Raw genomic sequence first — 14300 nt, 5'->3', positions numbered from 1 at the left:
ATTTGTATCAATTAATGTGAGTTTGTTCATTCTTGGACCAGAATTACATTTGTAATGTAATCAAATTGATTAGGGAGGTTGGTTTGTGTTTTGAGGGCTAAAGGTTTGATTCTTATTGCCACCAACCATCTTTATTCTTTCAGGCATCGAGATGTTACGTTTGTTTCTTTTAGCTATTTTCTTACTAATGAATAATAGGATTGGCTGTGACATTAAAATGCCCCTATGGCTGAGAAGGTAAATATGCTAGATGACTAGATATTGAATATGTGATCTTCAGTTCATGAGACAATTACTTTAACTACAGAACCATACTGGCTAGGAGTCATTATTAATGCATTGATCAATTTTATTAATCAGTAAAAAGTAGCCTAAAATTTTGCAGTACGTGCTGCTACCTGGTTGCTTTCCCTTTGATCAGCAGTTAAAAATTATATGGACAGAAACAGACAGCATTAATAGCTTTGCCATTTGGTCAACTTTAAGATACATACCAACTCAACTCACACACAACACAAAACTGTTTTTACTTGTCATGACAGAGAATGACAGTATGCTTTTTTTTTTCTGCTTGTAATCATCTCATGAATGTGACGCTATGATCTAATACATGTTGATTACATAACTAGCCACTAACATATTGTTCTGTTTTCCATGTGTGGACTAATAAATTTCTCAACAGAAATTTTAAAATATACAAGCAGTTTCTAAGTGGTGAACAATATGTTTTAATTAATGCTAAAAATTTCTCATCACTGAATATATTTGTATGTTCATACAATGGTAATTTTATATGTATTAAAAAAACACAACAACAGTGAATACAGTGGATTCATAAACATAATTCCACTAATTTTAGTAGGATAGTCTTGTGAAAATTTGTAGGGAGAAACATGCTGGTCGGTAATCATATTTTTAGGTTGTTACAGGTTTTGTACAATGTTATGTTTGTGATTTCATATACAAAAGTTTGGATGAAAGTATCTTAATCATAAGTTGTTGTATCCAAAGATACCTATCACATTAATGATGGATAATTAAAAAATGTCCTTTAAAAACAAAGAAGCTGCAAATGGGAGGATTCATTTCTTGTAATTAGTCAATGACCCCAATAATTAACTGTTAGAAAATTCCACTGATCATTTATCTCCAGTTAAAATGAGATTTTCCAGAACCTTATTTGGGCTAACTTTATGGTTTGTCACTTGTCCTACAATAAATTATGCAAACGAATAGTTTATTTGCAATTATTAGACAATAAGAAGTTGAAACATATGTGATGTTTTTCTAATTTCAACTGAAAGAACATTGAATACACTGTTCATTTATGAGAAATGGTGGACACGTGTTTCAAATTGGTGGCATCTATGCTTGAAGCACCTGTGCATTGATCTTCTTCAAAGTTGATAATAACTTACATAACTCAGTATAAAAAAATGTGTGTATGTATGTAGGGACATATTTACTATCGTATATCTTTTTAATATCAATGTTTATTTAGTTAACTTTATATTTAGAAATGTACATAACTTATACTGTTAAATCTGTTTTGTAAAATTCCATCATATTCACTAAAGTTACAGAATGTTCTGAATATGCTGAAATTTCTAGAAACTCTCTTCAAACTTATGAATATAACCAATGTGTCATGTCAATAAACAGTATATATTATTGGTTTGCTATAATTGCAGTACCATAAATCCTGAAAGCTATAACTGTGGTTAATGCTTATTGATTGGAGACTTCAGATATTTGATCAAAAAAGTTTATAAATTTCAAACATTACAAACCATTTAACTTCAGCAGATTCACATCAGACATAAGTATTTTTAGTAAGACATTGTATAACTTCAGCTGTGGAAAGTTCCATGTATAATGACTGAAGAATGCAGAGCTGGCTAGCTCCCTGTTAATTGAATTGCTTCTACAGTAACTTAAGGTTAAATTTCTCATCAGGAATCCTGGATAAGATATCAAAGAAGTCCCAGACCAGATAGGACCTGGCATGGTCAGGTGATTATGTTCACTGTCACATCATACGTGCTTGCCCTTTCAGCCATGGGTAATTATAATGTGACAGTCAATCCCACTAAGAGTAGCCCAAGAGTTGGCAGTTGGTGATGACTAGCTGCCTCCCCTCTAATCTGACACTAGTAAATTAAGGAGGGCTAGTGCAGATAATCCTCATGTGGCTTTGTACCAATTTCAAAAACAAACAAACCATACTAGATAGAAGACTCAGTATTATTTTTGTAAGTTTGTAAAACATTGTACTTGAATCATTATTTGTAATAACCATTACTGTAAATTGCATAAGTTTGTATATTAAAATATATTTGTATCAGAAAAAAACTGTATCAATCTTGACAAATTGGATACATATCAGCATTTATTTAACTTTGATTAAATTATCGTTTAAATTATTATAAACACGTGCATGTGGTTCTTACAGATAAGGTAACCTGGAAAAATTCAATGAATTTTATTCTTTGAATTTCTAGCCTAGTAAAATTATAGAATTTCATTTTGCAGACAAAAACTGGGAAAAGTCAGTGAATTTCATGTGCTTCAGTAATTATTTTATGATAAGGATGACATAAATATAAATTATCATTATCCCCAAAAATCTTATTAATGTAAATTCTGGTGCATTTAGCATGTCAATATTTGTATTTTATATATAAACATTGTTTTTTTCTACTTCAATATTTTTTTATTTACCATTAACTGTCATAAGACATGAAGGCAACCTTAATAAATGTAAACAATACTTAGGTTCCTGCTTAAACAGAGTGTAAGGGTTTGTTTGTTTTGAATTTTGTGCAAAGCTACGTGAGGGTTATTTATGTTGGTCATCCCTAATTTAGTGGTAAAAGACTAGAGGGAATGCACCTCGTCATTACCATCCATCTTCAACTCTTGGGGTACTGTGGGATTGACATTAATATTATAGCACCCCCATAGTTGAAAGGGTGAGCATGGGACAGGAATTGGAACTGGAGATCATCAGATTGCAAGTGAAGCATTCTAACTGCCTGGATGACCTGAGTGTAAGGGCTCTGAACAAAGCTTTATCTCATGTTCCAAAAATTAGGTCAAAGCAGATCTTTTCACTACGGATCAAAAGCCCCTAGCAAATTACTGTTTGGATATGTTATGTCTATTAAATAACTTGTTTTCATCTTAAACATTTTGATGTATTAATCAATCATTTCCCAGGTTATCAGTTATATGATTAATACATAATATCCAGGATACAGTTGTTGCTAATATATCTGTGTAGGAAACATATGAAAAATGTCAAAAAGAAAGTGACCAGTTTAATTATTTATAAAGCCTTGTAATTCAAAGATGGAACAAATATTCAGAGTTTTGATGAGCTTTTATTTCATATCTGTATTGACATTTATTCAATTAATTATTAAAAAGAAAGCAACTATAACAATCATATAAAGTAGTAATTTATCAGTTGTTTTTATTTGTTATAAAATATATATCACTAAGTGTCATCTATGATACATGATGTGTAATACAACTTTGGCAGGAATATTTCTAAGAGACAGATACAGTATAACTGCTAAGAGTCAGTGGAAACTCATTTAAAGTCAAATATGGATGAAAATATACATAAAATTTGAAGTAACAAGTTTTGGAAAGAGGAAACACATGAAAGACACTTGAAATATATAGAATGTTTCAGTAGTAACCAGTAACATGGCACATGTAAGGGTTTCTGATAATACTCCACCATTTATCATCCATAAATCTTTGTAGAAACAGTTGAACTTGTACCAGTGTATAACTGGATACTTTAGTTAGCTAATACTCTAATTTCATTCATCACATATATGAATAATATATTTAAAATATTTCTGTTTGTTCAACAGATGGTTAGGGCACTTGGCTCATAATCTGAGGGTTGCAGGTTTGAATCCCCATCACACCAAACATGCTCACCCTTTTAGCCATGGGGTCATTATAATGTGATGGTCAATCCCACTATTTGTTGGTAAAAGAGTAGCCCAACAGTTGGCTGTGGTGGTGATGACTAGCTGCCTTCCCTCTAATCTTACACTGCTAAATTAGGGACAGCTAGTGCAGATAGCCCTCTTGCAGCTTTGCATGAAATTGAACATATAAAAAAACAACAAATGGCCCTCTATCCTTAATCATCCAATAGACAGGGTAGAGCAAGAAATCTATTTCCTTGTAGCTTTGTAAGGAATTCAAAACAAATCAAATTTGTTGAACAACAAATAGGAAAGAATGAAGACTGAAGGTAAATATGAGCATGTGCAACTTGACAGAACTGGATTAAGAATTTTGGTTTTATTTTGAAACTGTGGTATGTTCTAAGGGTTAAAATTTTAATTATCAATTGTATGGTGCTACAATGTTCAAGTATAGGCAGTTAGTCTGAATTCAAGGACTATAGCACAATAAAAATAATGTATTTTAAAAAAGTTCCACAAGTTAGCAGGTTTTGTTTAATATAATGTACATTGTGCAAGAACAAAATTTAAAATTTGACACTTGAGTCACATAAATGTTGTAATGATATTAACTTTTAACACTGTTGCTAGTGAACGTAAATGTGTGCAGAGACATTCATATCTGTGCAGGTTACTTTGGCCTCTACAATACGATTGTACATCATGATGAGATTGGAGTTTAATGCAACTATCAACTTTGTGGATATTTTGCCAGCATGTCTAATTCAGTGTATGAAGAGTCTTGTATGTACAATTAGAATTTACAATTCAGATATTTGTGAGTGTAAGTAATCTGCAATCTAGTGAATGAATAAAACTTAAATGCACATGGAAGTATTTCTGATAATGTGATTGATAGATAAATATGTAGTTATGCCAGGTTAAACATTTTAGTACATTTGGTGTAAATGAATTTTATACACAGAGTCTAAGCATGTGCAAAAATACTTTAATGTACTCTGAATCAGCAGATGATGTAATTAATGCTTGCAGTTGTCTCATAGGTACTGAAAATATGAGTCCACAGTAGTGTATGGTCAGCAGCTGGAAGAATTTTTTTTACATATATATACATTTTTGTGTTTTTATGCACATTAGAAAATACTGCCTTAATAAGCATTTGACACATCACGAAAATATTTGTTAAAGACATTCTACCTTAAAATGCTGAACTTGATGCTGTGGTCCTTGATCTATGCCAGTATCAAGAAGACCAGCTTGTTGCTTACCCAGTTTGTGTGAAAAATAAGAGGGTTTAATGAAAAGAAATAATAACAATAAATATATGCTGCTACAATAAGAAAATTATCATTGTTACAAAAATCCTTACTTGTGACATCAATAAAAGTTGATGAACAAATTAAAGTGTACTTTGTCTGTTACAGGTGGTGTGAAGAGCCCTGGTATTAGTAGAAAGTCTCATTGGCACTAGATATGTCAGATATTGTTTGGTTGTCGCATTATTATATGCTGTTTTTTTGCTTTTACTCTGAAGTTCTTAATAAATGAACAAAATCATAAATCATGATATCTGTATTTTAATAATGTCTAAAATACATAATAAAGGTAAATACATTTAAGATGATTTATTGTTTTAAATTAATTGACTAAAACATATGTGGTTCACCTTTTAAAGTTTGACTCAAATGAAGTAATTGTAGTTATGTACATTGAAAGTCAGAGCTTATGTCTGTCTACAATAGGGTATATTACAAGTGCATATCTAAAGTTGAAATATTTGATATTCAGCCATTTAATTGAAAAAAATAATCAAATATTTGCTGTGTGACCCTTTTAAATTTATGTGAGTCCCTTGCATAGGCAATCTCACCTATTGTGTAAACTGGGCAATTGCCCAGGGCCCCTTATTCCATGCCTTTTTAATATACTTTTGAGTTTTCTTATTATTATGAGGCCCCATTTACTGACTTCTGTTTGGGGATCCAGAATTACTTGGACTGCCCTGATCTTGTGAATATCTATTTTTTGTATTTTTATCCAATTCATTTGTGTCCAGGCTTTAAATACTTGCTGTTATCATAATCACTGGTATTTAGATTAAATATCATGGTTATATAAGCTACAGTTGTGTATTTATACTATAGAAAACATTTTAAACTAGAAGTTACTGTACATCAGGTAACATTATCTGGTATTTATGGTTAATAGTGAAAAAAGGATGATAAACTATGCTTTGATTTCAGAACCTCTTTTAATTCTTTATCAAATAGAAAGTGATTGAAGTTTTCAGGAAAGGTTCAAGAAAACTGCCTATTGCTGACACAGACATTGATTGGGAAGAAACTTTATACTTAAATCTTATTTTACAACAGGTGAGTCAAATAGTTCATTGTCAATGAAAAGTCATAGATCTAGTACTTAGAAAACAAATAATAAAGATATGTAAACTTAAATGAAACTCTTTACATTTTGTTTTATATTATGAATTAAGTTAAACTATTCATTGTATATACAAAAAACAAGGTTTTAGTCTAGAATGCAAAATTACTAATTGTAGATAAATGTCTGTTTTTTGTACATAAATAGTAGTATTGTTGTATTATGCAATTTGAGGCTTTAGAGCTATTTTACTTTAGTACTAACTTTTCTATTCTATTATTACTTTATTTGCCACTGCTTTTGAGCATTCCGTCAACTAATTAGGTACCTCACTGAGTGTTATCACTTATAACTGTTATTATACTCAGTTCCAGGGATAAGTTAACTAATTATCCACATTTTTCATGTTAATAATTATTGTCTAATTAGATGCAACTGTTGTTTTCACATGTTATACAACTTAGTGCTCCTCTGAATGATGTTTGTTGTCATAACTAGATTCTGCTCCGAGTGTTGTCAGTTATAAGTATGTATACATATGTAAAGTTTGCTTTATTTTTTGCTACTTTTATTAAAATTTAGAAGCATAAGAGATATTAGCTATCAATTATGAATTGGAGAGTGAAAGCTTTTCTATATTGAGTTTGACCTCATGTTGTCAACAACTGACTCAAATTTCTGAATGATACTTTGTGCATTACATAACATGTGTCACTTACCTATAACTCTCCATACTTCCACCTTCCATGTGAGTTATTGTGAAGCACCAAAGGACCTCTCACTTGAAACTATCTATGATCTGATTCATTGTGAGATGGAGACATATATTTGGCCCTAGTGTGTTTCTTTGGAGGGTTCTGAGGTTGCTTTTGCCAGTGATTCAGAATATTCTGGAGAGAATTTGGTGCTATTTTTTCTGGTGCCTTCACTTATTAGATCAGCGTCTTACAAGGTTAATTTGGATCAGCCATCTCCTGTTCAGTCGAGTTTGTGAACTTTTGAGACTTTCCCTGGTTTCCTTTTAATCTGCACCTTCCTTGATGGCTGATAGGTCGAAGGACAACGACTTTGTTTTCCCTCCTTTACGTGATATTGCTGTTCATGCTGGAAGGTTTACTTCTCACTTGTATGACAGGATAAATTGTCTTCCATGTTTCTTGGAACAGCATACTTTGGCTTACTACCACCAGGAGGATGTATATTTAGATTCCCAAAAGCTTAATCCTCTTTTGGGCATATGGGGCTCCAAAGTGCATTTTGTGACACATTGAAAAGATTACAATTTACTCAGATACATTTGACTCTCATTACATTTCTGAAATATTTATCTTCCCTTGAGATTTTCTTGGAAACTGGTTGATACTCCCCACTTCAATTTTAGGATGAATTGGGTCCTTTACTGACTTCTACTTTGGTACAATTGTCACCTTCTACTGCTCCTTTTGTTTCTTGGCTTGTATGTTGTTTGGACTTATAGGGTAGAGATGCCTTTTTGAAGGAAGTTCATTTATATATTTTGCTGCCCTACATGAGTTACATGAAGCTACTTTTCTTTGTCTGTTAATGCTTTTGGATGTTCCAGAGGCTTTAAAATCTTGCATGATGTTGCCCATTTGCATTCTTTCTGGTCATTATTAGCCTTTAGACTTTCTCTTGCTCCTGCTGGAAGTTGTGGCATGACTACTTGCCATGTGTCCAGAACCCTGGCTACAGCTGCTTAGATTAGTGGTACTCAGAATAGAATCTGTCTTTTATCTTCCACCCAGACATACATATGCCAACAGCATTGGTGACTACTCTATGCCAATGGAGTCTGTGGAAGTGAGGTTACTACAATTTCTGGGTGCTTCAGAGATCCGTGGGTACTCTAGGTTGCAGTTTTGGGGTTGGTCATTCAGTTTGCTTCTTCACTTCCATTATCCTCCCAACCTGTGGTGTTTCCACCCCCATCTGATCTGCAAAGTGTGGATCTTTGTTCCAAGGCTATCAGAAAGCTGTTGATCCCATAGTAAAGTCATCTCACTGCTAACTACATTTCTTACACAATAGTTAGGTTCTGCCCTTTAACCTAACGCTGCACCATCAGTCTTATATAGACACACCATTACATGGAAAACAGGTTACTTTTGACACCATAGTATTGGTTGGCAGAACAACACACTTGGATTTTTTCAGAAACCACCAAGACTGGCTATCTTATCAGAGACAAGAAACTCATTCTCTTGTCAACTCAATACAGTGGTACCACTCTTATCTCGATACATCCATGTTATATTCAGACACATTATATGTGAATAATGTCTTTATTGGCTCCTCTATCTTTTCAATGTGGAATTAGGTTGTAAGTGACAGTAAAATATTTGAAGTTAAAATTTTCATAAATTGTATTTCCAATAATACTTATCTCCACTGACACTCTCCTGCCCTTCCTCCCCACTAAAGGCCAGTGTTAGAGACTGATATAGTATTAGTCTGGAAAAAGTGACAAAATTATCTGAATGCTGTGTTTATATACAATATCAGGACAGAGGGTGCATTAACATAGGTGGAGAGTATCAGGATACAAATATTGCCAAGGTCAATTGAGTGAGGTATAAAAGATTGAAGTGAGAAACATTCAGAACAATGCTTAGATAAGCAAAGTTGGAACCTTGACATTTGAGTAATAGCTGTGTGTCAACAAAGCTATTGTTGGAAATATATTTTCAATTTAGGAAAATATTAACATCTTAAATTTTGTAATACTTTCCCAGAAAATCTTCTCCCTTATTCTTAACCTCTGTTTTTTACCAAGGCAATCCAAGTATTTCTATATCACTGGACACTCCTGTTCACAAATCTAAGAGTATTTAAGGTTGAGAAATTATTTGGTTATAAAAAAATGTCATTGTATATCCTGTGAAAGAAACTTCATGTATGGATTGATCCAGTACAGAATTTTGCATTCACACATATCTATACATTTGTCTAGAAAAATTCCACTTTTGAAAAGGTTAGAGGGTGTCAGCTTGTGGCCAGTGATGCCTCAGTGGATATCTTTATCACTTCTTTGTGCACATCCTTGCATGGCATTAGACATATTGAAGATGGAACTGCTGTTATCAGTAGGTATCTCAGCACCAACCAGGATGGGGATTATCTGTGTTTGTATTATTATATACTAACTTATCTATATTTTTGTTTCCTCTGCATTTTACTTATATTTTTGAGCTTAAGTGGTGGACCTTGATGATTAATTCAGTCTGTCATTCAGTCTTCTTCAGTGCTCACTAATTTGTCAGGAATGTAATTCACTGGCAAATTTTGATATAAATGAAAAATGGCTACTGTCTTTGGGTTATTTCCTTTCATAATATTTGTGTGAGTTTCTCCCCCAAGAACATTCCACAACAAGAATAGATCATAGTATTCCTCCTACATGTTTATGTCTTGATGTTGGATAAACATATTTTATATACATTTTTAATACTCATAAAAGTAATATCTTTTTCTGAATCAAGAGGTGTTATGGCTGAGGAAATATCCTACTGAGAGGAATGCCTTCTTTCTGAGTGTCCTTTATGTCCAGTCCTTCTCAGACTTGACCACCCCATTCATCCTCCACCGAATCCAGTTCTGCAAATTATTTTCTGGTTCTGTATTCTATTCTGATTTTAGTTGAATACACATATCTTGTCGTCTACATTGTTATCATTCTGCCCTGTAGCTTGAAATTTTTAATTTTCTATTGTTTTTGTTGGTTTTTTTCATCAGTTGCATTTACCTTTGCAGTGTGTATATTCTGGCCTTCAATGTTTCAGAGATAAGTGTACCATATTTGAAATTTACATTTTGAAATTAAAATGAGATTCAAACAAATACTAGCTTCTGGAATAACTTCTCTTCTGCTTCCGAATGTCCAGATATGTATAATAAATGCAACTTTCAATGAAATCTAAATTATATCTGGAAAGCAAAACATATGTAAAGTCCCTTGATGCTTTCGCACAAAGTCGCACACAAGGATGGGCAATGGAATATATGGGTAAGTGAAACATGTACTGCAGTCGATTTAAAAAAAAAAAAAGTGGCTCAAATTTTGTCATGAGTTCAAACACGCCAAGAAAAGTGAACATTAATTTGGGTAAGTACCTGTTTGAAATTAATTTTAGTTTTAACAGTGTTAAATTTGAAGCTATATGTATTTGTTATCATTTCTTCCAGTTTGAATATACATTAACCTGTGCACTATGTACTAGAACAAGTTCAAAAAACTTGCAAGTTCTTAGAAGACATTCACAGGTAAATGACAGTTTATTAGTAGTAATAATTTGATATTTTAATGGTTCTTGGGTAATCAAGTTCATCTAAAAACTGTTTGTAATTGATTTTCATAGCAATATACAAATATACTTTAAAATATTTGTTCTCTTATTCATGAGTTTTCAGACACTTTCATAATTTGTTTGCAGATTTCATAAATATTTAATGCAATCCTAATCAGAACCTTATGATAATGTGCAGCTATGATGTTTTATGCAAAATATTGTGTAAGTTACATGTTTTTAAACTACTATATGTATTTCTTGTATGTAGTTGTGATTGGTATACAACTTTTTTGGTGTATTGTTTTTTTAGTTGGTCATGACCAACCTTACAACCACCTGGTATTTTTAATGTAATTTGTGTATCATCACAAAATGTGGAAAGTTTGAGTAAACATTGGAAATCTTTTGTGCACATAAACTCTGCCTCAGAATCTTATCAGTCTGAGTGCAGTGTTGTTTATTTTGTATAAGGCTAAACAATATTTTTTCACCTTAGTTTTCAAATTTTTTTACATAACCTTAGAAACTTTAAATGAATATGAAACCTTCTTTCTTTTATAAACTTGTATAGTTTATTTATTATTTTCTCTCACACTTTACAGACTCTGTCTACTTGATTGATGATTTAACCAATGCAAACAGTACTAAAAAGAAGTTAAATTAGTTTTTTTTATTTTAAAACAACTGCTGATTGTAACAAAACTTAAGGTTATTTATCCTAAGATATTCAGTCCTTTATCCCTTTTACTACTATTTTGATTTAATGAATTGTTTTATTGCTCATTTATCCATGTTTATGTACTAAAAATAAAAATTCATGCAGTGACCTCAAAGCTTATGTTGCATAAATTACATAATTCACAAACAGCTCGTTTAGTACAGCCAGTTAGAGGGAAGAACTAATGTGTTTTTCATTAGGTGGTCTGATTTAATAAGTAAAATTACAATGCTGTCAGCTGACATTGAGAAAAAAAAAGAATTACATGAAATAGTCATAAATGCTTTTCACAGGCTGTTTGCATTTTTAAACAGGGTTTGTGTATTCTTAAAAAGGCTAAGGCTGACAAAGAGATATTTTGATTCACCTGAATAAAAAAAAACAACTATCAAAAAATGAATTTTATAAGATCATACCAGTTACACATTTGTAGAGAATTATTTAACTTTAGGTTACTCAATGTTAATGAATGCCATCAGTTTCAATGAATGAAATATTATCCAAATTATTGGTTGGTCAGACTTGTAAGAAATTTTATTTTTTTATACGTTTTCACATGTGTCAGTATTTGTATTGATATAATTTGATATGTATTAGTCAATTTTTTTCAGAGAGTTTATGCCTCACCTAGTAAGAGGAGTATGGATTGTAAAGGAGAAGCTGAAGAAATAACGTATCCAAATATATTTTTTATGGTAGACAATTATGAGGAGGTGAGTTAACTGTGGCATAAAGTAAAGCAATTATGATTCTATGTTGTTTAAAATCTGTTACTTTTTTCCATGTATGTTTTGGTCATATTAGAGTTGTAGTTTATGGCTAGCTCAAAGAATGTGAGATTTATCAACTTTGTATAATGAGGTTATTATTCTAGAAGAAGCATCAGAAGGTAAAAAGGAAGATGAGTAAAGCTGTGTCTTAAAAATCAGTAACAGGATTAGTATTCAAATAGAGTACATTTAAATACAGAGAAATGAATTTCTTACACCTCTTGGATCAGTGGGGCCTGTGACTGCATAACTTTGTTGGAAGGTTGGCAGAGGAGCTAAATCAACTAACACAGTTGTTAATATTAACATGTGTATACTAACTGCAAAAGTGAGGGTAGGCCACATCCCTTTTCTGTCTTTTGTGTTAGATGCCTGTGATGGAGTCAACAAAAATGAGATGGCAAACATTTACATTCATTCCAAAGATTTTTGTATAAACGAGTAAGATGAGAATAAAAAGTTTTTGTAGCACGTGTTACCCTAATTCTAAAATAATTTCATTTTTTTAGAAGATAAAATAAGAAAGGAAAAGAAATGGAATTCTTTTCTTATTTCATCATAATGCCAAATTCACACTGCTGAGTGTTCAAACTAGTTTGTATAAGACAGACATCTTTATATAGTACTCTATGATATTAAAAATTAAGTAATCTAAGTTGAGAAAGAGTTGAAATGTATGGGTGAAATGTTAAGAATCCTAAGTGAGCACAATGAGGTTAAATGACATTTTACTGTAAATGTGATATGAGATGTGAATTTGGATTATTGAAGAAGTGTGTTTGTGTGTGACTTTATTTTGTTCTCGTTACTTGTTCTATAACTTAATAAATGAATTTTCTTTCATCTGGAAAATACTTTTGGGGTTGATACTAGTGGCTAAATGAGAAAATATTTCTTATTAACTGGGTACATGTTGCAACTGAGATTTATTTCTTTGAATTAGCTAAAACATTCAAATCAACAATAAATTACTCCCTTAGTCAAGATTGAAATGCTTGTACAGAAAATAAGAAACAAATAAAAACAAAAACAAAAAAACAGTAACAATAACTACAACACAAGAAAAAAAAAAAAAAGACCAAGGTGTGTGAAATGGTAAAGTGGTCATTCAAATAACCTTCATATCTCTAAAAGTATTGCCTTATAAAATTTGTTTCACAACATATAAGAAGAGTAAAATAGAGTTTTCTACATGAAAACTCTTCATACATAGTTTGTCTCCATCATACTGTATTTTTTTTTCCCCATCATGATTATTTTTGTTTATTGACATTTGACTTCTGTATGTCAACCACTTCTGAATTTATATTGCTTGGACATCTTGATATGTCATGAAGTATAGTATGAAGATATTTCTCTGTTAAAAACTAGTTTGAATATTTAAAACAGAAGACTTAAAAGTATGGTACATTATCAGGAAACTTCAGTTTTTTTAAATACTTTTTGGATTGTTGATTTCTTTCTTTTTCTGAAGTAATACTATAAAAAATTAAAATATTTAAATTGAGTTATTATCTATATGAAATTCTCTTATATTGAGTGGTTAAGCATATGAAACTGACATTTTTCAATTTTATTTGCATATACAAAAATCTTATTTATCCACAACAGCTACCACTGTGGATAATATGTAAATGTTTGTCATTTTGTTTCTGTTGACTTCATTAACCTGAAACTGATGTAAAAAAAAAAATATTTTTGTATGTCAGTAAGATAGTTCTTCGTTACTAACTCTGATATTCACTTTTGATCACTCATCTTTCCAGTTATTTTTTTGTGGATTTGAATCCCTGTCCCACCATACATGCTTGTCCTTTCAGCTATAAGAGAATTATTTAGTTGGTGGTAGGTAATGATGTCTAGCTGCATTTCCTCTAGTCTTTCAATGTGAAATTAGGGATGACTAATTCATAGAACCTTTGTGTAACTTTGCTAAAAGTACAAAAAAAACAGTTCTTTTTGAAATACTTGTAAAAGTAATTGCTTCATGCTGGATATACATTGTAATGTGTCTGTACAACTCCAGAGCTTTAAATATACAATTAGCTGTTGTTTTTTTCATAATGCTACTCTTTTATATCAAACTTTCAATAACTTTAAGGAATTTTTACAACTTGAAATATGTAACAGGTTGAAGGTAATGAACTTTAACAGGAGATGTCTTTATTTGCTT

General features: G+C 31.6%; 1 protein-coding gene across 4 annotated transcripts in view; it reads left to right on the top strand.

Moving 5' to 3' along the window:
• Window positions 1-14300, top strand: part of LOC143253085 (uncharacterized protein KIAA0930 homolog) — a 61704-nt gene that overhangs the window by 24361 nt on the left and 23043 nt on the right. For 3 of the 4 annotated variants that reach the window (XM_076506305.1, XM_076506304.1, XM_076506307.1), the window contains exons 3-5: window positions 6224-6325; window positions 10536-10613; window positions 11969-12070. In XM_076506305.1, coding sequence (XP_076362420.1) covers window positions 6224-6325; window positions 10536-10613; window positions 11969-12070 — 282 coding nt within the window. The remainder of the gene's footprint in view (window positions 1-6223; window positions 6326-10535; window positions 10614-11968; window positions 12071-14300) is intronic. The other variant, XM_076506306.1, reaches the window with a different exon arrangement.

This window comes from Tachypleus tridentatus, chromosome 6, assembly GCF_004210375.1.
Source record: "Tachypleus tridentatus isolate NWPU-2018 chromosome 6, ASM421037v1, whole genome shotgun sequence".
Classification (NCBI taxonomy): Eukaryota; Metazoa; Arthropoda; class Merostomata; order Xiphosura; family Limulidae; genus Tachypleus; species Tachypleus tridentatus.
The sequence above is the reverse complement of the archived record's forward strand: the minus strand, read 5'-3'. Positions and strand labels throughout refer to the sequence as shown.